This window comes from Xyrauchen texanus, chromosome 42 (genome assembly GCF_025860055.1).
Source record: "Xyrauchen texanus isolate HMW12.3.18 chromosome 42, RBS_HiC_50CHRs, whole genome shotgun sequence".
In the NCBI taxonomy this organism is placed as follows: Eukaryota; Metazoa; Chordata; class Actinopteri; order Cypriniformes; family Catostomidae; genus Xyrauchen; species Xyrauchen texanus.
Window position 1 is genome coordinate 24099799 of NC_068317.1, and position 26113 is coordinate 24125911.

The window sequence follows — 26113 nt, forward strand, 5'->3', positions numbered from 1 at the left end:
GTTCAAGAATTATGATTTATGAAGCATAATTTGAAAGGTAAAAAAAGGTTGTACATGCATGCACACACAGTAAAGTTAGGCATGGTTATGATGTATGTGTTTGAAAGCATTTTATGCCTTTTGTAAAGTGTGTAGATAAATGTTCTCAGATTTTCCAGAAGCATATACAGCAAACGTGTACGGTCCTCCTACACTGTAAGCGGTGCTGTAACATTCACAGCCCTGATGAATTGCTATCGTCTCTACTTTTACCTTTGACGCATTAGGACATGACGGGATTGTAGCAGTCGCTGAAAACGGTCACTGTGTGATGGGAGAACTCCCCCGTTGACTTCGGACAGGTAGGATTGCCTTCAGTGGTCATTTATTAAACGTTAAATCGTGGATGTCTTGGGCAGGTCTGAGACCGGCGGCTCTGTTTGCTGGGAGGAGCGCTGATGAGTGCACGCTCGCGCACAGAGCATCATCATTTTCCCCTTTGACTTTCATTTTGGGATTTCGATGCGCAGCAAGTTACATTCTATAGTCACAGTGTGCATTTCGTGAGATACAATTTTGCTCAATGAAATACAGCTGCTATTATCCATCGCACAGCGCCATAATTTAGGGAAGCGTGCAGGTCTTCACGGACGGACAGTGAGGCTCTAGCTGTCACTGCGCGAACACACGCCCATTTTCAACCTATGAACAGATCAAAATAATGACCCAAGGGGAAAATATAAGACGTAAATGCTACGACATTGCATGACGCCGTCGCAACGATATCCATCGGGTTTTCTTTTAAAAGCGATTTCCGACGCTCCGGATTAGGCCATGGAAATGTTATGACAAACACAGGAATGTTTTATGTTTGTTTGTTTGTTTGTTTGTTTAGTTTTTTTGGCGAATCGCTTTTGGGTGTCTATTTAGAAATGACTGCAGCGTTAGACTCGGCGGCTCGTGCATACACATTGAAAACACGCGTGGCATTCTGGCACCTGCCCGCGGCGCTTCCTGGTATGTCGATCTGGTTGCACAGTTATTAAACGGACAGTATGGTTATATACATGATCGACGTATTGCTTTATTAAGTTTTATTTCTGTGCCTCGCATGAAACAAAGAAAACGCATAATTCATATTCATAATGCTGGAATGGCGCACTCTCACATTATGAATGTAGTTTTCTCTTCTTTCGGGCAGAGATGATTTGAGAGATCCAGCTGGCGTGGACCAAAAGGACTTTTAATAATATTAATATAATGAATATACGATTCGACTGTAATGACGATCTGATGTGTCCGTTTTCCACAGTTTCAGAGGTCATTTGTTTCTGCAGATACCGGCTTTTTATTCCATATTTCTACCAGTTGTGACCATCTTCTTTCATTTATATGCGGTCATTTTCAGTTATTCTACAAAGGCTACATTTTAGTATGTAATATGTTATTTACAGAAGTTTTTACATTAGATGAACACAAATGATGTTCATATAATCTGACCACTTTCATCACCCTGATTGCAACGAGACCGGTTGAAATATTATTGCCCGTTTCATTCAAACTACAGTTTTAACGAAACAATGTAAGGTTTTTAATTGTAATCGGCACACGCACAAAACAGTCAAATGTGACCTTTACATTTAAACAAAGCAAAGCATATGATTGCCTCGTTGCGACTTCTGTTTTATAGGCCTGTGGTTTACTGTATAAACTGCGGTAATAACAAATAACTCTCATCTTCTATTATTCATTCATTTATCCTCGTGAAATAATGTAGGCTTTATCTAATCTAATATGTAGTATAGGCCTATATGTGCTATGTTGTTTGTTATTTAGCATATTAATTTATCACTAGTTTTTACGTGCAACAAAGTACATAGGCTAAATATATATATATATAGGAATATATATAATTTTTTTATTTATGTGTTTCATAAAAAAATTATATTGGCTGTTGTAATAATAGTCAACAATGGTAACTTGATGTTAAGTATGTGTTTAAATTAATAGGTGTCATTAATGTTCCTTTAATTTGGCTGCTATGAAAATTGTTAATACTTTAATGGTTATTTGTGTACTATAATGTGCTTTTCTGTGTATAGTAAAACTGTATAACTTTTTAGAAATATAAATTGAAATTATTTGATATCGCGAGGAAAAGGCACCACCGACAGCGAGAAAAAAAGACATTTTATATAATTAAGGGACACAGTTGTCCAGCATCTGCGAAGAGCATAAAAACTAGCACTTGTGTAAAAACATGCAGTATTTTCAAGTTTAATTGCACACGTTAAATTTAAATGTATATATTTACGTTTAGCAGGGAAATAAACGTAGAGCTCAAATTATAGTCACGCGAGGGTTGTGCATTAGCGTTAGATGCTGAAATGTCCCGCCCCTTACTGAAACGGAAAATATGATTGCTTATCAAATATCCAATCGCGTCTGAAATGAACGTTCTGATTGGTGGATCGGCTCAGTCTGTCTTGCCAGTGCCATCAGTTGCGCTCCCGTTGCACTGTAAACCCAGATAAGTTGAGTGTATTTAAAGCAACTGATTGTCTGAAACTGAAACTGTAAGCAATGCATAGTAAACAACACAGATCTATTTGGGTAGAATCGACTTAAAAAGTTTAAAGTTTGGACTGGAAGTAAAGATTTAAGTTTAGTCTACTAAAAGGCAAATTATTAGTACTCAAAACTTGCTGTAAAATCAGCCCTGCTGCTCACCTGTTTAACTCATGATTATAAGTTACAATGACTAAATTTTTCCTGCTGGTTTTTAGTTTTCTTTATTGTATTTATAATACCCAAATGTTTAAGTTATGAAAACTTTATTTAATTATTTAACTTGAGTAATAAACACAAAACAATGCCTTTTTCGGTGTTTATTTAGAGATGACATATCAACAAAATGTTTACATTGTTGCTTGATGTGAATAACCAGATCTAGAACCACATTTGAACACTGAAAGTGGAAAAAACTTCATTAGTGTGCAGTTTTTTCTATTCTAATATTATTCTTTATTCTAACAGTGTTAAATATTTTGCAGCAGCCTATAAACCTGGTACGGCTCAATTTCACTTATTTGTAGACATTTCTATTAAGTCTTAAAGAAAAGTCTTATTTAAAAATAAATAAATAATCTATATATATATATATATATATATATATATATATATATGTATATATATGTATATGTAAATTATCCTACATCTTTAGCAGGGTAAATTTAATGGTGGAGTCAACTACAAAATACAAAACCAAATTCAAGATTGAGAAAATACATTTCTGACCAGATGAACACTAAACAAAAATAGCACTAGCAGATTATTTAAATATATCACTGCAGTCTAATTGTGCCACCCAACAAAACAGGAACATTAAGAACGGGTGAGCAATAATCTCAACAAGTTTACTTTTCAGGTTTTGAAGTTTGGACGATAGCTCACTTTTGCCCAGGTTTAGCATGACCTGCTTAATAAAGGTAAAAGTGTTTATCATACACTTTGGGTACTCCAAGTGCAATAGACAAGACTGCCCTCCAGGATAACCCCTACTCTTGATGTGTTCAGCTGAGGAATCACCGGGTTTGGGGGGCACATTATCCTCAAGGCAGGTGATTCCCACTGAAATGTTTAAGAGGCCTGCATCATTTAGATCCTAACAGAAAAGTAAAAGACTTGTGTTAGTTTTATGTTAGAGGTTTGTCTGATATATTTTTTCTGTCAGGACCTGGCTGTAAAGTGACAATAGTGACTAAATGAATAATGCTGATTACAGTACTGTATTAATGCGATGTTGATGGTAATATTCAAATGCAGTTTAACATTTCAGTTGCATTAAATTCAAACAAACATTAAAATTGGTTTATATAAGTTTATATTGGTTTACATACGCTTTAACAACAATAAAATAATTTCATTCCATTACTGTCGAAATTTCATAACATGAAAAACATGTTAAGGCAGAAAATGGTGTTTACTTCGGCCAACTGTTGAATTTACTGGGTCTTGGCATCTAAAAATACAAAAATTAATAAAAATCATGTCACTGCAAATAACTCCCTGTCTAGTCCAGAGTATTTGTCAATGAAGAAGGCATCTTGATAAAGACAGAAAACGGTAACCATGGGAAAGAGAACATTTTAATTTTTGGTTATCATCCATTAGACAAGGCCAGGCTTGTCTTGAGTGAATTAACCAATGAGAATCTGAACAGGGGGTGCTCCTTCAAAACAGTGAATTTTTAAGCTTATTCAACTTAAAAATACTAGTGCAACCAGTGATAACCTTATAAAAGTACAATATACTAAGACTGGTTAAGTAATGCAATAAAAAAAATCTTTTTTAAAGGAAAATATACTTATATTGTTTGCATAAAAACAACTTTTGGGCTAACAGTGTGCTCCGTGTGCGTTTAGAAAGAATCTCTCTACACTTTTTTAAATAAAAACACAATTCACTGACCGGTGCTAATATCGTTGTTCTGGTAGCCATGTGTCATAACTTATTTCAGATGGGCATATGCAAAATCCTAAGAAAGTTAGGTGGCATATTACGGCGTATGCACTAGACTACACTACTGGACCATGTTTATATGCCTTAATAACTCACGTAGGCTGTTTACATCCTTTTAGTTATGGCCTGACACCTACTTTCTTTAAAAATGTCTTTTTCTTTAACATACTGCCATAGTTTAGGCTTTAATTATAGGCCTACAATCAATCTTTCTTTCTTTCAAGGTAGGCTACAGTCTTATTATTCATGTATATGTGTTAACATTTAATGTAATATTTAGGCACGTGCATGCAAACCTACTTATTAAAATGCAACTGCTAATTTTTTGACTCCACTTTCTCATTGATTTCTCTGTAAGGTTGTCAGTTTCAACATTAGTCATTTAGTATGCTACATTATTGTGCAAAAAAAAAAAGAAACATGTGTTCATGTTCAGTTTCAAACTGTTTGGTTGACTTAAGTCTCACCTTTCATAAGGCCAGAGGCCAGGCCCTGTAGGCAAATAAGAGAAAACTGTTGGAAATTTGAATTTACAAATTAAGTCCCTATAGACAAATTACCTGCCTGTGGTTGAGATCTATAATTTGCACATCTCTAAGAAATATCAAGGTTGCTACAGTCACTGTACTAGCAAAAGGGTGTTACCAATTGAGAATTGACTTTAGAAGAATTATCAAGAATCACCCAAGAGTGGGCCTGGGTAGCTCAGTGAGTGACTTCATCCAGGCCTCCTAAACAACCAATTGGTCCGGTTGCTGTTAAGTCACATAATCTCCTCGTGGTCGCGATTAGTGGTTCTCGCTCTCAATGGGGCACGTGGTAAGTTGTGCGTGGATCGTGGAAAGTAGCATGAGCCTTCCGTGTTGTGAGTTTCCACGGTGTCATGCACAGCGAGCCGCGTGATAAGATGCGCAGATTGACTGTCTCAGAAGTTGAGGCAACTGAGACTTTTCCTCCACCGCCCGGATTGAGGTGAGTAACCGCACCACCGCGAGGACCTACTAAGTATTGGGAATTGGGCATTCCAAATTGGAAGAAAAAGGAAATAAATAAAAAAAAGGAAAAATAATCACCCAAGACTTTTTCAAACACATACAGTACATCGTATTTACAACGACTTTGTTTCAGCTTCTTGTGTTCAAATTCTGTGGAACAATGGACAAGGAGCCCCAAACTAAAGCAGAACCTGCAAAGAGCACAGTCAACACCACGGCCACCACCACAGCGGTGAACCCTTCCCATCAGGCCAATGGGACCCCCAAACCCCCCCCTGCACTAACAACTGTCACTACCTTCCATAGTCAGCCCAGCCCCACCGACAGAAAAGTAGTTCAGGTGAATTTCTTCGCTTAAACTTGCTACATGACTGTCTCTCTTTTGCCCTATCTCACAGAAGCAATCCTCAAATCCAGAGGTCCCCAAAAGTATTTGGACTATTTTGAACACTTTAGCCACACTTCAAATGTAAGCATAATGCTTTGCATTAAATGAAAAAATATCAAACTAAGTGGCATCTGCAAACAAATGATGCTAGACATTTTCTCAGATCTAATATCGCCTTTTAACCAATTTTTGCATGTGTGTGCATACTTGTGTACTACTACTTTTAAAAAAATACTTTGCTTATGTGTTTTTGTTATACTTATTTAAAATATATGCCATGTTTTATCATTCGAGATAATGTCAAAACACCACTACTTGGCCGAATACTTTTTGGGGCTAGTGTAAATTAAAAAAAATATTTTTAGTTTCTAATTTGTTACAGATGTCTGTTTCAGCTGTTTCATCTCTCACTTTTCCTCCAGTCAATTTAATCATTCAGAATTTTGTAAAATCACTGTAAAATCTTTCCATCACTGTCTTCAGATCAATCTGTCTGGTGACCGACTGGCTCCTTCCTTCTCACCAAGTGAGCGAGTCAGCCATGCTTCATCTTCACAGCAGACCTCAAAAACGGTATGTGTCTGTGCGACAACTTTGTAGCACAATACATCTCTAACTTTAAAAGAAATAGTGCTTGTTGTATTAGTGTTGTCATGACATCTATTGTCTCATCTAAACTTTATTTCTATTTTGTTTCCTACAATGACTTATCAAGTTTTCTGTTCTCTCTTCACCGCTTTTTCTTGCAGATTTCTCTCCCTAACACTCCCAGATCAACACCCCTTGTCAGAGGAAATCAGAATCAGTGCACTGCTGCGGCCCCCCGCAAGATCTCTCCTCAAGCGCTGCTTCTGGGGAAGAGCCCATGTACGAGCCAGGCCCAGATGCTCCTGAGGGCCCAGATGGTAGGCGGGCCCTCCACTCTCTGCGCCATGTCCTGTTCTGCTGCATTTTGAAACTTCTCACCATTGTTCAGATTGTTTCGCATACTACAAACTCGCATAAGAGAGACCTTTTGAGCATAAAGATTTTACCCTCAATGCAACAGAAGCAGTACCTCCCTTTGCACTCAGATCTTCATGGAAACATTCGGTTTCTCAGGTCTAAGTAAATTGAGATCTAAACGTCTGTCCTTTTACCCAGTCCTTTGTTTACTCACAATACTTGTTAATTTTGAAACTAGTGATCCATCTCTAACTGCTTCAAAGTGAAGAAGCTCCCATCCTAGTCACAGAACTTGTGCCTAAAGGTGTTGTGTGACAAGCTGGGATGTTTGTTAAAAACACAGAGGGTTAGTGTCTAGACGTCTGCACTCGGTGCATGTTTGCATGTCTCTTATGAGGACAGATTTTACTCTACCACATCAAAAGCTCATCATCGTGCTGTTAAGTTCACCATCACACCTACAAAACAGAAGCACAACACGCAGGAAATAACAGCCCTCTATTTTGCACCCGTGGGACTTGTTCTTAATCTTTTTTTCATTTCTCTCTGTCTCTATATGCTTGCCATCTGGCAGTTGATTTTAACGTCTGCTGTGCGGCCTGATGTGCCTGCCCTCACCTCTTCCTCTTCCTACTCTTCTTCCTCCTCCACCCCTTCCTCTTCCTCACCTCGATTTACCTCCGCGCAGGTGAGCTTGAGTATGTTTGGGTTTGTGATAGTGGATTCTATAGATCTGAATTGAATATGTGCAAATTTAATATACTATATAACTACAAAATCTGTTAAACACGATTACATTTTTCTTTTCAAATGGATTTTTGAATCTGAGATTATATGGCTTCTGTTCAAATGTGACACGCCTACTAATTTTTTATTACTCATTCTTTATTATTACTATTTTCAAATTATAGAATAAAAAGTCATAAAAAATGTGAAACAGAAATGGAAGCATGACAAATGTGTAGTGATGAAGCACTGTTAAGCAAATCAAAACTTATATTTGATCTTCCAAGTAACCACACTTGCCTATATTATTGCATTGCACCTGGCTTTCACTATCCACCAGTGTTCATTTTCAAACAGTTTTTTTATTTTTTTCATTGCTGAGAAAGCCCCTCATATAACAATAACTCAATATATAATGATTATACATATTTATATCAATATATAATTATACATAGTTATCTTTAAATATTTAAAAATTATATATATATATATATATATATATATATATATATATATATATATATATATATATATATATACAGTATCTCACAAAAGTGAGTACACCCCTCACATTTTTGTAAAAATGTGATTATATCTTTTCATGTGACAACACTGAAGAAATGACACTTTGCTACAATGTAAAGTAGTGAGTGTACAGCTTGTATAACAGTGTAAATTTGATGTCCCCTCAATATAACTCAACACACAGCCGTTAATGTCTAAACCGCTGGCAACAAAAGTGAGTACACCCCTAAGAAAAAATTTCCAAATTGGGCCCAAAGTGTCAATATTGATTGGTGTGGCCACCATTATTTTCCAGCACTGTTTTAACCCTGTTGGGCATGGAGTTCACCAGAGCTTCACAGGTTGCCACTGGAGTCCTCTTCCACTCCTCCATGACGACATCACGGAGCTGGTGGATGTTAGAGACCTTGTGCTCCTTGTTCTTAGTCTGCTTGTCTTCAGCAAACTGTTTGAGGGCTTTCTTGTGATAAACTTTAGAAGAGGCTTCCTTCTGGGACGACAGCCATGCAGACCAATTTGATGCAGTGTGCAGTGTAAGGTCTGAGCACTGACAGGCTGACCCCACACCCCTTCAACCTCTGGAGTAATGCTGGCAGCACTCATACATCTATTTCCCAAAGACAACCTCTGGATATGACGCTTAGCACGTGCATTCAACTTCTTTGGTCGACCATGAGGGAGTGTAAGAGTGATGACACCAAATTTAACACACCTGCTCCCCATTCACACCTAAGACCTTGTAACACTAATGAGTCACATGACACTGGGGAGGGAAAATGGCTAATTGGGCCCAATTTGGACATTTTCACTTAGGGGTGTACTCACTTTTGTTGCCAGCGGTTTAGACATTAATGGCTGTGTGTTGAGTTATTTTGAGGGGACAGCAAATTTACACTGTTATACAAGCTGTACACTCACTACTTTACATTGTAGCAAAGTGTCATTTCTTCAGTGTTGTCACATGAAAAGGTATAATCAAATATTTTAAAAAATGTGAGGGGTGTACTCACTTTTGTGAGATACTGTATATAAATATTCAGAAAATGAAAATGCATTGCATTCCTGTAGCAGAAGAGTTAATCATTGATAAGGCCATACAAAAAGCGGCTTTAGAATACAATGTATTGTTTACTACCATATTATTGATCATAAGTCAATCATTGGCATACAGTTCACAGCAATCCATTTCACAAGTCAATTTGTCAATCAATTGGAGATTTATTATGAGGGCTTGTTTAAGGGCCCGTCAATTTACACCTACGTCAGACGTAAAACACCCTGTTGCGTCATCAACATAAAATGTTTTGGTCACTGTGTCAAGTTAAATATAGTTTAATACTCAATCTTTAAACGCATCTTGAGATCCCTTAGATCGCATCTGCGCTCCGAGTGTTTTGAACGCAAGAACGTAACGCATGTTTGTGTTGTTCTGCCTACTGAAGTGTTTTCGTCACTGTATAAACTGCGCGTTGCTCATACAGCTGAAATTTTATTTACTGCCCTCTGGAGTAAACAGGTGGTACTACAAGTTGCATTACTGTAATTTTTTTGTCAAATTAATCGCACTGAATTAATGCGTTAAATCGACAGCCTTAATTAAAATCAATTTAGTAGTCCTGATGCATGTTTTTCATCTCGTCTTCATACTAATGAACATTTGTTTAGTAATTTCATTGATGAGAATAACACTGCTATCCATTCCAACTCTTTTTTTTGTTTTCAAGAATTATCTACAAAACTACTTTCAAGCATACCCCTTTAGATCAAACCGTTTTAAAGTTCATGAGAGCCATAAATTCACTCACAAGTGTGACTAATTAAGACTAAGTGTGTCTGTTAATGCATGGTTTCTGTAAAGCCACTTTGAAATGACATGTTGTGAAAGGCGCTATACAAATAAAACGTTTGACATGTAATTTATGTACAATTTATGACACCTTTATCTCTCTCTATTCCAGCTCCAGAGCCTGACTCTTCGTCAACCACCACCTGGCACACTCACCATCCCTCCAAACCTACCACTTAAGCCCACAACCTCAAGCCAACCCCCTCCGCTTTCATGCCCAAGATTACAAACTTTCCATCTGAGGCCCAGCCAGCCAGCGAACATTCCAGGGAAGGAGGGACAGACTAAAACTGAAGGTTCAACTTCTCAAACAGCTCCACCGAAAGCACCACCTGTGCGCCATCTTACGGTTCCACCACCATGTAAGTTTGGCCCACAAACATAAATTTGTTCTCCAAGAGCAATCTATACTTCAGATGTTTTCATCACATTTAGAAATTTATATATGTTGCCCATGACAGAAATTAATCAGGACTTGGAGAAAAAATGCCAAATGACCAAATGTCCCACATATTTAATTTATGAGGGCAAAAATGCCCCACGTTATTTAACCCTAAAAGGCCATGAGGATAAAAATACCTCAGATATTTTCTAACACATTATGGCCCAAATAATGATTTCCATATTTTATTTATTTATTTTAAAAATATTGTTTTTATTTTACATTTTACATCTTGGAGACATATGAATAGCACAAAACCCCCTTTTCAATATTTTCTCAAAATATCCTCCAGGATACAATTTAGGGTGAATATTTAATGCATTTCATAATAATCTTATCTATCTAGGTATTGGGTTTAGCATAAAAGTAGTAGTCTTTAGGAACAGAAAACAATATGGGCTCATTTATGTAAAAAAATGCCTCTGAAAATCAACTTCAGAGGTCAAATATTGCTCCTTAAAAAATCTAATAACAATTTTTAACCAGGGTATTAATATTTAATATTAATTAAATATTCTTAATATGACAAAATGCCTGTTTTTAGTGAATTCCATGAATACTATCATACATATATTTATTTGTAAAGAAGATTTCAGGCAGAACTATGCATAAAACATAGAGAATTCTTTGCTTTTAACATATTACAGAAAGGTTGTTTGAGTCCCAGTCTGATGAATTTGCTTATTTGATATCCTTGTTTATCCTTTCTTTTCCAGCCCTGTATGCGCCTGCACAGGCCCATGCCTTAGCCAAACAGAAACTAAACAGCAGCAGCTTGAAGAGGCCTCATAGCCAGATCAGCATCCCCCAGCACCCCTTCAATCAGAGGCATACACCCCCCAACTCTCCCTCCGCCACACCAAAGAAGCCTCTTCCAGAGTTAAGTCGCTGCCCGTCCACCCAGCCATCCCAGAGTGTGTCAGCCAGCTCTTCTGTGCCCATCACAGTTCCTTCACCTGTAAGATCTCACCTTACACCCCGTACCCTAACCCTACCCTTGAGGTCCTCCACGGCGGGTGGGTCCTTACTGGCTACAAAACAGCTGCTGAGGATCGCTCTGTCCTCTTCGTCTGCCCAGTGCACCAATGGCCAATCAAAGACAGCCACTGTGTCCCCACCCGACGATCACATTCAATCAAAGCCTCTTGTTTCACCTGTGCTTGCTAAACCAGAGTGCACCACCCAGCCACTGCGGACTCCAAACCAATGCCCACAGCTGGTGCAGCTGTCACCCTCCAGGCAAACTACAGTTGCCACACCTTTGGCCACCACCCCTCCACTGGCGTCTCCACAGAGGGCGTCTCCTCCATCACCAGTGCTGCCCCTGATGTCCACCAGCAGCATTCTTGCACCGCCACAGTCACCCCTGACCTCACAGAATCCCATACAAACGGCCGAGACATCAGAAGACCTGAAAGACAGAAAAGAAGAGCGTAAGGAGAGAGATGGAGTTGAGCAGACTCCTCAAGATCTCAAATGTCCAGCACTCCTGAGGAAAAGTCCAGGACAAAACCAAATCACCCAGTCAAGTGAAGCTTCAGAGAAGACCACGGTGTGTTGATAAATGCATTACTGCTCAAACATTGCCACTGAACCCACCTTGTCCCAACCATCTCTACAATGTTAAAGAAACATTCCATGTTTAATTCAAGTTAAGCTCAAACATATGAAGCATAATGTTGATTACCACATAAAATTATTTTGATTATTTGATCAAAAAATAAAACAGTCAAGGTTACTGTGTGGCACTCACTATGGAAGTGAATATGCCCAATTTTTGGATGGTTAAAATTTTTGTTGTTCATGCCCAAAAGGGGTTTTCAAGCTGGGGCGGGGATCATAAACTACCCCCAGGCAGTCAAGGGCCCCATGGTAGTCAAGGGCCCCTGGGCACTGGCCCCATTGGCCTGGTCGGTAATCCATACCTGGGGCCATCACCTGGTGATTGATGCATAACACCTGTTTCTCGTTACAGTGATGACAGAGATGGGCTTGAAAAGGCAGCAGAGAATGCCAGTAAGGGCGAGAGTTGCATGAAGCTGAAAAGCCACTTCTGTATCTGTGAAGTCTGTTTAGTGTTCATGAAGCTGAAAGCCTGCTCTTTGTTTATGAAGCTGAAAAGCCTATACTTTATCTGTGAAGATGAACGCTTGAATAAAAGCTGTTTTACCTGGACTGGCAACCCACTTCCCGCTTACTTCCTGTTGAAATCTTTACACACGCATATTGTTTATGTTTTTGAACCAGGAATATTCATTTTGATCTGAGTTTATGTACTTACAAGCCGTGACATGATAAGCAATGAGCAACAGGACATTTTGGTTTCTATTTATGTGGCATTGGGCTGGGTAGCTCCATCCAAAGAGAAAATTGATTGGTCCAAAAACTACTTAACTGTATATTACACATCATATAGGCATCATCAAACTGACACATTACACTGAGGTAGGCTAAAGTTTTAAAGGACACTATTTACAGTTATGCCGAGGCTAACAATCTCTGCATTTCAGGTCTTTAATAAAATGACAGTCTGCACGGAGGATTCGAGGACTGATGGACAGATGAAGATGTCACAAAAGAATGAGTCACACTTGCCCTCAGTCCCACCATGGCAAGCTGAGAAAGACGACCAATGTGAGGAAACATCCACCCAGTCGGACAATCACTCAGGTACTTTAATATTTATGTTAAAAGAATATGTCACCCAAAAATGACATTTCTGTTATAATTCACTCACTCTAAAGTCGTTCTAAAAACATTTCTTCCATGGAACACAGAAAGAGTTGTCCTTTGCTTTCATTGCATCTTTTTCCCACACAATGAAAGTGGATTGTCAACATTCAACCTAACAATTTGTGACACAGTTCAATGGAAAGGAGGAGGCGAGAACCGGCTTGACAGTATAAATGATAATTTAATGATAAACTTAATAAAAAAGACAAATACAAACACAGGTGTCGGGCAGCTGGCCGCAACTCTCTCTCTGTCTCACTATTGTCTCTGGTCGCCTTTATCCCTCTCGGGCTTCATCAGCCTAATTAGGGGTTGGATATGTGGAAACACAACCCGGCCCCGCCCTCCACCCTGCCATACAATTCCTTTTATGTTCTGCTGGAAAAAATTATTTTGAAACAACACAAGGGTGAGTAAAATATGACAGTAAATCTAGAACTGGGACTGTAGTATCAGTAACCGTTTGCAGAGATGAACATAACTCAACTTCACAGACTCTTTATCTTTCTAGCCATCTCCAGCCTCTCCTCTGACATGTCACCCATCCAGTCTTCCCTGACTCAACCTTTAGACATGTCCCCTGTGGACAGCTGCACTCCCCCAAAGTTTCACCCCATGCTGGAGAGACCACTAGTTCAGCCTCCTACGTTCAGCCAAATGAAGCCCACAGAGGTCGAGCAGCCATCAGGAGCAGCCAAATCTTTGGTCCTAACACACCTGGTAGAAGGATTTATCATACAGGAAGGACTGGAGCCATTCCCGGTAAAAATAAAAATAGATGTGACACCAATCATTGCATGAATGAAATATTTGTATTAGTTGTAAAATTACTGTAATATTTAAGTCTTAGTCAAGTTGGGTAGACTGTGATGTATTATTAACTGTTATCTTGCAAATCCCATAGGTGAACAGGTCATCTCTAATGGTAGGTCCTGTCAGGGAGTCTGGGATAAATGGGGTGAAGGAACCAGGACTAATCCCTTCCAGCTCAGATCCTCCAGAGGAGTCCACAGACTCAGAAGATGAGGTCACAAATAGTGAGTAGAATATGGTGTCTTGATTAAAGTAATATTGTGTAATCAGTATGTTCAATAAATAAGATAGGTGCTTAAGAGTTTAAACTTAGCAAAGATATCACCATGTGTCACCTGTTTGGAAACATGTATCATATCGTTTCAATATTTCATGTAATGAAAATTCTGTCATGTCATTCTAAACCAGTATGACTTTCTATCCTATGCAGAGCACATAAAAATAAATGTTAATGAATATGTCAGTCTATCTTTTCAATACAATGGCAGTTAATGGAGAATCACTTTAAAGCTTAAAAAAGGAACACAAAGTATCATAAAAGTTGTCCATGTGACTCATGCATCATATTCCAAATCTTCTGAAATGTAATTTTTTCAGTGAAAATCTTGACATCCGTTTCATCTTCATGAGTGCATGAGACAAGCTTGTTCACAGTGGCACATATTCATACAAGATGTGTTGATTTTAGTTCTAAACAACACAACTTCTAGTACAAACACAGAAAATTCAGGAAACCATAAACCTTTTGTGTTCCGCACAATAAAGAAAACGATACCGGTTTGGATTGACATGAGGCTGAATAAATTGTGATAGAATTGACAGTTTTGGGTAAACTGTTCCTTTAAAATGCCTGAAGAAGGTATTTTTCTATACTTTTTCTATTCTTTCCCTTGTATTTACTCCTATTTATGTCCTACACAACTACCCGTGACCACCAAGGTGTGTAGGGTTGTTTATTTATTTGTGAGAAAATGAAACCTGGATTGCTCCTCTTATTTCTCGCTGTAGATGGTGTTGGAGGGGTCCACAAACTTGTTCTGCAGTGCCAGTTTTGCAAGAGGAAAGGCACCGCCCAAACGTTTGCACGCTCCAAACGCTTCTGCTCCAAATCCTGTGCCAAGAGGTACATTTCCTTTAGATAACATACAATAACACATCAAATAATAGCACAATTTAGACCAAAAATAAACCATTTGTATAAGGAAAATTTTACCAAATGGATAGTTCACTCATAAATGAAAAAGCAGTCATCATTTACTCACCCTCATGTCGTTCAAAACACGCATGACTTTCGTTTCTCCATGGAACATGAAAGGCAATGTTAGGCAGAATGTTTTCCTCTGTCAACATTAACTTTCCTTATATAGAAAGAATATGCAATGAAAGTGAATGTTGACAGCCAAACATTCTTACTTACAAGTCTTACTTGCCTTTAGTGTTCCACAAAAGAAAGAAAATCATATGTGTTTGTAAAGACATGAGGGTGAGTAAATGATGACAACATTTTCATTTTTGGGTGAACTGTCCCTTTAAGATGTGTAGGTTATGTATTTTGTCTCAGCCATAAAGCATTGGGCTCAAAAGCTTCACCACCAACATCTACAAATATCTCTCTCTTGCTGTGGTATGAGAAACCACAACTGTAAGGGCCCAAGCATGATTTCCTGCATATATCTAAAGCTCTCTTTAAAGGGTAACTAAACCCTAAACCAACTTTTTTTAGTTAATGATCTGTAAGCATGGGGCTTTATTAGTACTGGTCATTGATTCAAGTAATTTTTTTGACATTTGTGTATAGAGTGTTTTAATTCTACAATATATGGTGTAAAAACGTCTGAGTGCTGCCCTCTGCAGGTTGAACGGTGGCTACTGCAGTTGAATTTTCCTATTGGCTGTTGCGGTACTTCAAGCGTAAGCGGTGACAGCTGACGTAAGCAGGTTCCAGCTCACCACGCCAGATTCATGTACATGTCGTCTTGCGACCGTGTGAGGAATAATAATAACATAGAGTCTGACAGCAGCTGTCAATTAATCCGTCACTACGAGTCTCAGGTGCCCCCCTCCCCGCTCAGCCCCCGCACTCGGTTCGTTCCCTCTATCCCCGCCGGGGTCTGCCCACTTTTCCTGCATTTTCAAATATTTCTAGTGGGTGGAGTCAGACTCTGAGCAGGTGTTTAGTTACCCTTTAAGAATAACGTCAGCCTTAGTGCTGTATTGACTCAAATACATACTTCTATATGATGTGGACAGCGGTATTTCCATCACCAACTTAACAAACTAACATGCATACATATAAACATGTACCTCAAAAACAATCAAAAGTTTGGACAAATATTTACTATTTTTCAATAATGCTGTGACCAAGAAAATGTTAAACAAATTCAAACTAACTAATTAATAGTTTAATAAAAGTGTTTCATCAAAGTAGCCACCCTTTGCCTATGTTATAGTTTGGCACACTCTGGGCATTCTCTCAACCAACTTCATGATGTGCCACCTGGGATACTTTTTAGATTGTCTTGAACGAGTTTCCATGTATGCTGTCCACATGTTGGCTGTTCCCTTTACTAGCTTGTCGAAGTCATCCATTTAAAAATGGTTATAATGTATTCATAATTAAATTTTATAAAGATCATTCATATGTAGGCACAACTTATATTTGTCTGCTAAACTAATTTCATTCGTTTACTGTTAAGCATTTAGATTTAAAATCAGGAGAAACATTTCATATATTCAGAATAGTATAAAACAAATTCTCTGGTAGTCTAAGTATGTTTGAACAACAAATCATGCAAGTCAAGTCAATCATTAGCATTGTCCTAAAAAGGCTGTGACAGGATGTGGTCTTGGTTTGTGATTAACACCAAACCTTGACACACATCGATGTTTTATGTTACCTTACAAGCTGCACCATGATTTTGGTCAGTGTGTTGTGTTGCCTTTAAAGGCAGACAGCCTTTGTCTTTTTAACTTCTCTCGATCTCTTTGCAGATTCAGTTACACCAAACGTTTCCGTGCGCTCAGGCGCTGTATAAGCGAAGGTGGCCATCGATCTGAGCTCAATGGCGCTGAGGACAACAGCGAGGAAAACTTCAAGCAGGTTTGTCCGAGAATGGCCTTTGCAGAACTTATTAGATCTATGAAGCCTTAAATGGTCAATCTTTTGAAATCTAAGACTTGCCGCAATTTGTGTTATACTCTGTGAGTTCATCTATGTTTCGGGCTATGAAATGTGATATGCCAAATATTTCTGTAACACTTGTGTATTACGTTTCACTTAAAGGGATACTTCACCCCTAATTAAAGTTCTGTCATCTTTTACTCAACATATGACTTTCTCTTTTCCGTGGAACACAAAAGGAGATATTTGCAGAATGTTAGCCTCAGTCACCATTCACAGCCTAGCATCTACTTTTGTGTTCCACGAAAGAAAGTCATACAGGTTTGGAATAATTGAACTGTCTGTCAACTGAAGTCTATGTTTGTTGTCTATATTTATCATGCATGTTGCCTTTAAAATGATATTTTCCAGGCAAGACATGGGATCACGGAGCAATGGAGAATCCTTCAGCAACCTCCACAGGAAGGTGAAGATGAGACAGCCATTCCGATGAAGACCAGGCTCCGCAGGCACACAGAACAAGAGCGAGTGAGGGACGTGAGAACAAGGCAGCCGATGGAAGAGACTAGAAGTGCTCCCACCTCACCTGTAGACCCTGTATCCCCCATTGATGTCTCTTCCTGCCCCAAACCAGCTCAATGGTCTGTGGATCAAGTGTCAAGCTTTATATCCAACTTACCAGGTAAATATGATCCCATGCACACATATGACATGTGACATGTAAGTATCTGCTTAATAAGCTATATAATGTGCAATCATCCAATGATTATAGCAAAATAAATCCCTTTAGATCCATCCACTTCCTGATCACCCTGTCAGGGTTTATTTGTATAATGAGCAGATGACTGTACATTATCCTCTATACATATATGTTAAATTATGACATTTGAATGTTTTTTTTCCCCGTTGTTTTAACCCCACTTCAATCGTCTCAGGGTGTCAAGACATTGCAGAATCCTTCAGAGCCCAAGAGATTGACGGGCAGGCCTTGCTTCTCTTGACCGAAGACCATTTGATGAGCGCCATGAATGTCAAACTCGGCCCCGCTCTGAAAATATGTGCCCGCATCAACTCTCTGAAAGAAGGTGGAAGATAAAGAGAATGAAAAAGAGACAAAAAAAATAGAAGGTATACCCTTGTGGACCATAAGAGCACTTGCCAATAGAATAGAGCCAATTTGTGCACTTTAATCTTTAGAGATTTATGCGATAAATTCATTGTTTTGAGAAAGCTTACATGTATTTGCTTGAACTAAACTAGCAAAACTTTACAGTACTTGTAAACTCTGTCTGAAAGCATGGTAGCAATATAATGGTCTCAGTCTGTGAGCATTTTACGAGATGTATATTTAATCGCAGTAGGAGGGAACTGTTAGTGTCTCCTTTTTTTGTATGGTAATCATGATCAGGGTCAATGATTTTATATTTTTGACAAAGGCACAAAGGAGATCGCTTCCTGTGTCCATGTGGAGAGGTTTGACAAGAACGGAAGTGCTGTTATTGTGTGCATGTCCCATTGTATATATTTTCCTATTGTATTCCATATGTATACATGTATAACAATGCAGTGTTCTGTGTGTATAAATGAAACAAATGTTTTGTGAAGGATTTGTAATATTTAATATATTTGTCTTCTAGGGCTCTAGAAAGTACAAATGCGAATCATTTCAAGTTTTTAAACATTTTTAAATGACGTTTGAGATACTGACATTTCCGCAGTGGTACTGTGTAAAACTGTCAAAGAATAAGATGAGAAGGTACCCGATTTTAATCAAGGCAGTGAAAAGGTGCCTTTTTTCTGAGACCTTATGAAACTACTGTAGACATTTTGCAGAAGCAAACTATGTACTAGATAGTGTCATCATAAAAGTGTTGTTTCTCATTGTTACATTACTTTTCTTGTGCCACTTTTGATTATTTAATTAAAACAACTACATTTTGTTACAGAACCTTGAATCAATCATTTATTGTATATTTGTTGTCTTTTTTCCTTCTCATTTTTGTGCTTTTACAGGTGCCAATGGGGCTTGCCCAACTTCGCAGGTTATAAAATATGTGTACTGTATATGACATCCTAGATTAAGAATTAAAATGTTGGGGTTTCTCTCCTTTAGTCAGAACAGGGAAACGGTTCTGACTAAAGGAGAGAAACCCCAACATTTTTAATCATAATGTGAAGCTTACAATTTTTCCTAAAGTGAAGAAAGCTGATGTCAATTTGCCAACATGAATTTTGGCATACTCGGGGAACATCTGTCTAGTACACTGTGCAGCATAATTTCATGCAACCCACTAGATGGCATGCACAGCAAAAACAGTAATTTCCAGCTGCTACAGACAACCTGTTTAAATTGTTATGGTCGGCTGACTTGAACCGGAAGAAGAAAACAAATGGAATTTTGGTAGATTTTTTATATCACGAAGAGCCTAACAATTGTAAAAAAAAAAAATGAGAGATAAATTACAACAGAAACGGATTAGTATCGCAATAAATAAAATGTGTTATTCTCGAGGCTTTGAGGGAAGGCCATTGTGACGTTCTGGCTGATCATCATCTGATTGGCTGAAAGTTCTCTGGGGTCTCGCGCCTCACATGCCCACTATATTAAAGTGAATTTACGATTGGGTTTGTGTTTTAAACTGCATTTTCATACTGGTTGAATTTTAAACGTATCCAGCTTTTTACATGAATTGTAACGATTAATCTTTATATAAACAGCGCATTTTTGTTTTAAGATTTTGCATTACTTTTAAACTTAAAGAAGTAGTTTTTTACATTGTCCTTTTTGCAGAATGTCGCATAGCTGTCGTCTGCTCTGTGGGTTTTTAATGAGCTGCATCGGCTGGACTTGTATTATAATTGCGACCTCAACAAATGACTGGGTGGTGACCTGTAAATATGGCATGCACACCTGCAGGAAGATGGATGAGCTGGAGACGAAGGGCTTGTGGACAGAGTGCGTCATCTCGACCGCTCTTTACCACTGTATCTCACTCAATCAGATCCTGGAAATACCTGGTGAGCAACAGTGAATATTCCATGGTAACCCGTTTATATCCATACCTTTACGTTTTATTTTTACAGAAATTTGTATTTAATCTTTGGCGTAATATAAATGAATTTCCAAATGCACGAAACATTAAAACAGATCAATAGTTGGTTTAGATTTTGTTTAACTTTCAGATATGTTTTTTTTTTCAAAGGTCTAAAATGTTGCATTTTATATAAACTAATAATAATTTGATTATCGTTTATTGTTTAACGTTAATTAAATTGTTCGTAAATGCCACAAAGTGTTAAAGTGATAGTTCATCCAAACATAATTTTTTCACCCTCATGCCACCACACTTTATTAGCCTCAGACAGGACTCACATTTTATACTTCTCTTAATAACTCACTTGCAACTGACTATCAACCTACAGGTGAATGTCAACACAACACTTAATATTTGTTTCCACTGATAACATGATTACACTGATTAATTCTATTCTTTTTTGTCTTTTTGTGTAACCGATGTGTAAACTGTGTTAATGTGTAAATCAGATGTTTATTGTAATTGTCATGACTGCTATGTTGCTCAGAACTGCACCAAAGACTTTCACACACTGTTGCACTTGTGTATATGGTTGAGTGAGAGTAAAGTGATTTGATTGAGATGTGTATGACTTTCTTTCTTCTGCTGAACACAAACGAAGATGTTAGAAGAATATTTTAGCTCTCACAATGCAAGTGAATGATGACTAGAAAAAGCAAACAAAGGCAGCATAAAAGTAATCCATACAAATCCAGTGGGTCAATCCATGTTTTCAGATGCAATGTGATAATTGTGTGAGAATCTGATCAATATTTAAGTGCTTTTTATATTGTAAAATCTCCTCGCTGCCCAGTTGGTGGCGATATGCATGAAGAATGTGAATGCCCCCACATTTAATAACGTTAAAGTGTAGATTGATTGTTAACAATTACTTAAATATTTATCTGTTTCTCATCACCACTTACATTGCTTCTGAAGATTAAACCACTGGATTACTTTTATGCTGTCTTTATATGCTTTTTGGAGCTTCACAATATTGGTACCCATTCAGACCAACAGAGCTGAAATCTACTTCTAAGAATCTTCATTTGACTTCAGCAGAAGAAAGTCATACACATCTGGGATGGCATGAGGGTGAGTAAATAAGAGAACCTTCATTTTGGGGTGAACTATCCCTTAAAGTTTTTGCAGTTGTTGGCCAAATTTTATTTTCTACATTAATTATTAAAACTGATGATTGTATTTGTATCATTATTCACAGTTGCTGTTTTCTACATTTCCTGAATACAAATTGTATTAACATGTAAGAAAAAATGTATACATAAATAAGTGTATATATATATATATATATATATATATATATATATATATATATATATATATATATATATATATATATATATATACAAAATTATTATTTCCATTAATTACCTGTAATTTCTTTAATAACCCATATTTATTAATTAAATTGTGCTATGAATGGGTTACAGTCACAGATAAAATAACATTCTCAATTTATGGTCTTACAGAGCATTCCCCCTGCTGATCCATTATTCGTGGATATGTCTTACTGTGTGTATTTGGCTCTTGTTTTGCAAGCTTACATCCAGACGTCTCGCGCTCTGATGGTTTCCGCCTCTCTGCTCGGTCTGCCCTCTCTGGCGCTCGTGCTCCTGGCAATGCCATGCGTCAAACTGAGCGAAGAGACCGAGGACACCAAATGCAAACGAGCAGTCCTTGGAGGACTCCTTATACTGTTTATATGTGAGTATCCGGTCATTTCCATCATATTGCTGTGAAATATTATAGAGCACCCCCAAAGCTAAAATAAAAGAGCTGAAAGATAGGCCTACAACAGGTTATCCTGTGGTTGCTCACATCCTCCCTGCAGTCCTGCTTTCAACTTGCATTTCAGCAGGGCTTAAAAGGCCTTGACTGATGTCATTTTGAAACATCCAGAGATTTCCTTTACCCTGTTACAGTGGGAAGAGTCTGACATGGTCTGCTGTCCAATATTAAATTGTTTCTACGTTAACTAAACAGTCGGTTCTTTGCATTTGGTTTACAATTTTGTAGACCATCACATTTTTTGATGGCTTGTTAGGTAGTTTGTTATTCTGATCTATATTTGCATGCATAATAATATTCCTATATTCATTAGAATTTGTTATGTTATAATGAGGGATGTTTCATGTTTACGTGTTCAACAGCTTTAGGCTTTTATGTTTCTGAATACATGATAAAAGCAATTCTGATTAAACAACGATATGCACATTCTTTCTTCCACTATTCTCTTGTGGAAATACTGAAGATGCTCGCTCATGCCATTTATTTAAATGAATTGTTAGTAAAACAAAAATGATACTCTTAAAGGGATAGTTCACCCAAAAAGGAAAATGATGTGTCTCTCCCTCATGTTGTTCTAAACCCCACATTACATTTTTTCTTCTGTGGCACACAAAAGGATACATTAAGTAGAATTTTATCTTCTGACACCGTTCACTTTCATTGTATGAAAAAAAGCAAGAATGTACAGTAAATGAATGAGGATAACTTTCTGCCTAAAACAATGTCTCTTGTGTTCCACGAAAGAATGAAAGTCATCCATGTTTGGTATGACAATGGATGAGTAAATGATGATAGAATTTTCATTTTTGTTGAAACTGGATCACTTTAAGGTGGTTTCACCCATTTGTCTTCATTTTGTTGTTTTGGCATTTGTCATTTTCACTCAATTTTTTTTTTTCGATAGCTTGAATTTTCAAAATTGACGTAACACTCTTATATTTTGTTTAGACATGCAAAGATAGAAATGAACAGTGGATGATGCATAATTACGATTAATACAAGCATATACCAACTGTCTATTCTGAAACCAGTATATTGGTTTAATCTGTTTATGGCAGTCAGTCATACCAATTTTCACGTGCATGTAAATGTGGTCTAAAAATATGGTACTGTTGCTATTTAAAAAAATATGATTAGATATTATGTGCATACTCCCTCTCTCTTTAGCTCTATGTGGGATGGTGTCGACTGTGTGGTTCCCTATTGGTGCACTACACGAGGACGGTCTGATGTCATTTGGGTTCTCTCTGTATGCTGGTTGGGTCGGTTCAGCCCTCTGTTTTTTTGGCGGCGCGGTGATGACTTGTTGTTCAAGGGGCGATGGCCTAACTCAGAATCCTGAAAACCACCACTACTACTACTCAAAACACAGTGGAGTTACCAACTCCGGCCCTCCTATATATAACAGTCATGCCAAGAGTGCACATGTTTGAGATTGGAGACAGATATACACACTGGATAAGACTTCAGGCTTATACCTCAAAAAGGGCTTTGGGCAGACATACACACATACATGCAAACTCACACACCAATGAAATACACTATGTGAGGAATTTGTTTTCCTTTGCGATGTTTTGACTCCAGTCATGAGAAGATTGGGAGGGAACAGAATTTGGTTGAGACTGTTGTTTTTTTTTTGGGTTTTTTTTGGCTAAAATTCTCAGACGTCTGAACGTGAAAGGCTTTGTTTAAACAGACATTGAAATCAATCCAAGGGGAAATACAGTTCCCTCTTTCCTCAGCACATTTTTTTCAGTTGATTGTAAGTCAACATATTCCTCTATGTTTGCATCCAATGACAAGAATTGAATATTTACAGTATATGGGTAGTTGACAAATTACAAATTAGAATTAAATGGACTTTTTAATTCTAATATTGTAGGTTATAATCAAGGATGCAACCAAATGTTCAATACTGGGTAGGCCAAATGTAAAAATTTTAACAATCTTTCATTGAAAAACCCATATTGTTCAAACACTAATCTGAATTTTGGAGAGGACATGTCCCCGTTGATGTCTATGGTGGTTACAGCTGAATTAGAAAATGTTTTTTAAGTAGTTTTTGATGCATGTCACTGCCTGGTTACAAAGTAAAGTAATAAAAGTAGCACATTATATTTCTTGTAATCAGATTACAGTTACAGACTGTCAATTAAGATAATTATTTTACATTTCATTACTTGGGTTACACATAGAGTATTTCTATAATAATATGTAGAATGCATTTAAAACATGAATTTCATTCATTAAAACATCTGTTTGCATTCCTGTGGCAACTTAAAGGAATAGTTCAACCAAAAACATAATTTACTCACCATCATGCCATCCCAGATACATGACTGGCTTTCTTCTGTTGAACACAAACAAAGATTTTTTGAAGAACATCTCTGCTTTGTAAGTAAAACAGACTTAAATATTGATCTGTTTCTCACCCACACCTATCGTATTGCTTCAAAAGACATGGATTTAACCACTGGAGTCTTACGGATTTCATTTTTGCTGCCTTAATGTTCTTTTTTGAGCTTCAAAGTTTTGGTCACCATTCACATGCATCGTATGGGCCTACAAAGCTGAGACATTCTTCAAAAAATCTTTGTTTGTGTTTAGCAGAAGCAAGAAAGTCACACATCTGGGATGCCACAAGGGTGAGTAAATGATGAGAGAATGTTATGGGTATGTGCTGAATGGATGAACTATTCCTTTAAGGGCATATCCCCCCCTTAAGTGTTAATGTAAAAGAAGGAAAAATAGACATTATTTAGAATTTGTTGAGCGGTAAAAGCAAAAACGTTTCTGTGAAAATTGTAACTTAATAGTAATTAATTAGTAATGTGATTACTTTTTAAATTGAGTTACCAGTAAAGTCAATAATCTGATTACAATTTTAAAGTAGTACTTTTTTTGAGTAACTTATCCAACACTGCACACTGTGCAGTTGCATTGCTGTCAACTACCCATGTGTTAACATTAAATTCTACCAAAAAACTAAAACTTGTGCATAATAAGATGAGTTATTAGCTCACAGCCTTCACAAATGTCCTTTAGCATAGCATGTGTTAGATGAACCCTTGCTCTGTCAGACAGAAAGATAGATAGACAGACAGACTAGAAAGACAGGAAACCAGTGAGGATGAATGACCAGATGTCATTTGCACTGTTTTCCTGGAAAGCTCTTCTCAGCATCCTGTACATAACCTCCCAGAACTTCAGCATTTGATATCTGCAAAAGGAAAACTTGTCATCATTTATGTGTCATTTTACTCATGTGGTCAGTGAATGATTCATTATAGTAAAGCATTAGTGTATCCTCCCTGTGCTTTTAATTGGGATTGTGAGCTCTTAACAGTTCTTGGAATATCCACTGTGTTATGCATTTTGATTGTGTTGTTAAGTGATATGCTTTAAAACGAATGTAATTTTCTGCTCCAGCTGTGACACGCTGCCTCGTGTTATATCTACATTTAAATGAAAACATAAGACCACAAAGTACTCTTTTAAGTCCTTGCTATGGTTATGGCTGATGGCACAAAAAGACACCATTTGTGTTTGTAAAATAATTTTAATATTTCATTTTAAATATATTTGTATATTCTTTCCAAACAAATGTAGCTCTTGATCTCTCAGTGTGTGTTCTGAATCGGAATGATTTTACGCACATAACTGAAAGGAAGAAATGTAAATATCCTCATGCAAACTTAAACAAGGGGGAAAACCACATCAGTAATACATTTCTACAAACCAACCTAGAAAGAATTTGATATCAGTGTTGCAAAATATTTTGAGAGCTATTAAGCTTTCGCAGGGAGCCAATCATAATATTTCCCTCCAAATTCTAGGGAGAGCTTGAGATTTTTGATCAAACACAGCTGTGGAGATGGTGTAAGGTGAAAAGTCCATTCAATGCATCTTTTGAGAAAGTTTCATGTAGAGGCATCCTGAGTTTTCCATTAATAAGACACTATGTTTTGAGAGCTGTACAACATACAATAAGCAACAGCTCTAAAAGTAAAGAAATGCTCTCAAGAGAACTGGGTGAACATTTCAATTTAACAGCGCAATTAAAACAACATTGAAACAGCATACTGTTTGCATGTCTAAACCTCCTTCAAGATATGTCACATATCTGTCACAAAGGTGCAAGTATATTTGAGGAGTACATGTTCAAAATCAAATCAATACAAATTTGAAAATGAGTT

General features: G+C 37.5%; 2 protein-coding genes across 4 annotated transcripts; both read left to right on the forward strand.

Annotated features, from left to right (window-relative positions):
- Positions 1 to 207: 207 nt before the first annotated feature.
- On the forward strand, positions 208 to 18976 carry LOC127635102 (polyhomeotic-like protein 3). 3 transcript variants are annotated; one of them, XM_052114889.1, is made up of 14 exons: positions 208 to 341; positions 5629 to 5835; positions 6367 to 6456; positions 6633 to 6788; positions 7403 to 7516; positions 10038 to 10287; positions 11084 to 11919; positions 12878 to 13037; positions 13612 to 13862; positions 14005 to 14137; positions 14922 to 15036; positions 16905 to 17013; positions 17446 to 17716; positions 17970 to 18976. In XM_052114889.1, the coding sequence occupies exons 2-14, from the start codon at positions 5656 to 5658 to the stop codon at positions 18128 to 18130; spliced, it is 2826 nt and encodes a 941-aa protein (XP_051970849.1). In that variant the 5' UTR covers positions 208 to 341; positions 5629 to 5655; the 3' UTR covers positions 18131 to 18976. The 3 variants fall into 3 exon arrangements, with proteins under 3 accessions (XP_051970849.1, XP_051970850.1, XP_051970851.1); XM_052114891.1 differs by lacking the exon at positions 5629 to 5835 and adding an exon at positions 5894 to 5964 and having other exon boundaries at positions 229 to 341; XM_052114890.1 differs by lacking the exon at positions 7403 to 7516.
- A 722-nt stretch (positions 18977 to 19698) lies between these two features.
- On the forward strand, positions 19699 to 26084 carry LOC127635382 (claudin-11-like). The gene is made up of 3 exons (XM_052115375.1): positions 19699 to 20052; positions 21669 to 21833; positions 23085 to 26084. Exons 1-3 carry the CDS (start codon positions 19827 to 19829, stop codon positions 23348 to 23350), a joined length of 657 nt encoding a protein of 218 aa, XP_051971335.1. The 5' UTR covers positions 19699 to 19826; the 3' UTR covers positions 23351 to 26084.
- The last annotated feature ends 29 nt before the right edge of the window (positions 26085 to 26113 follow it).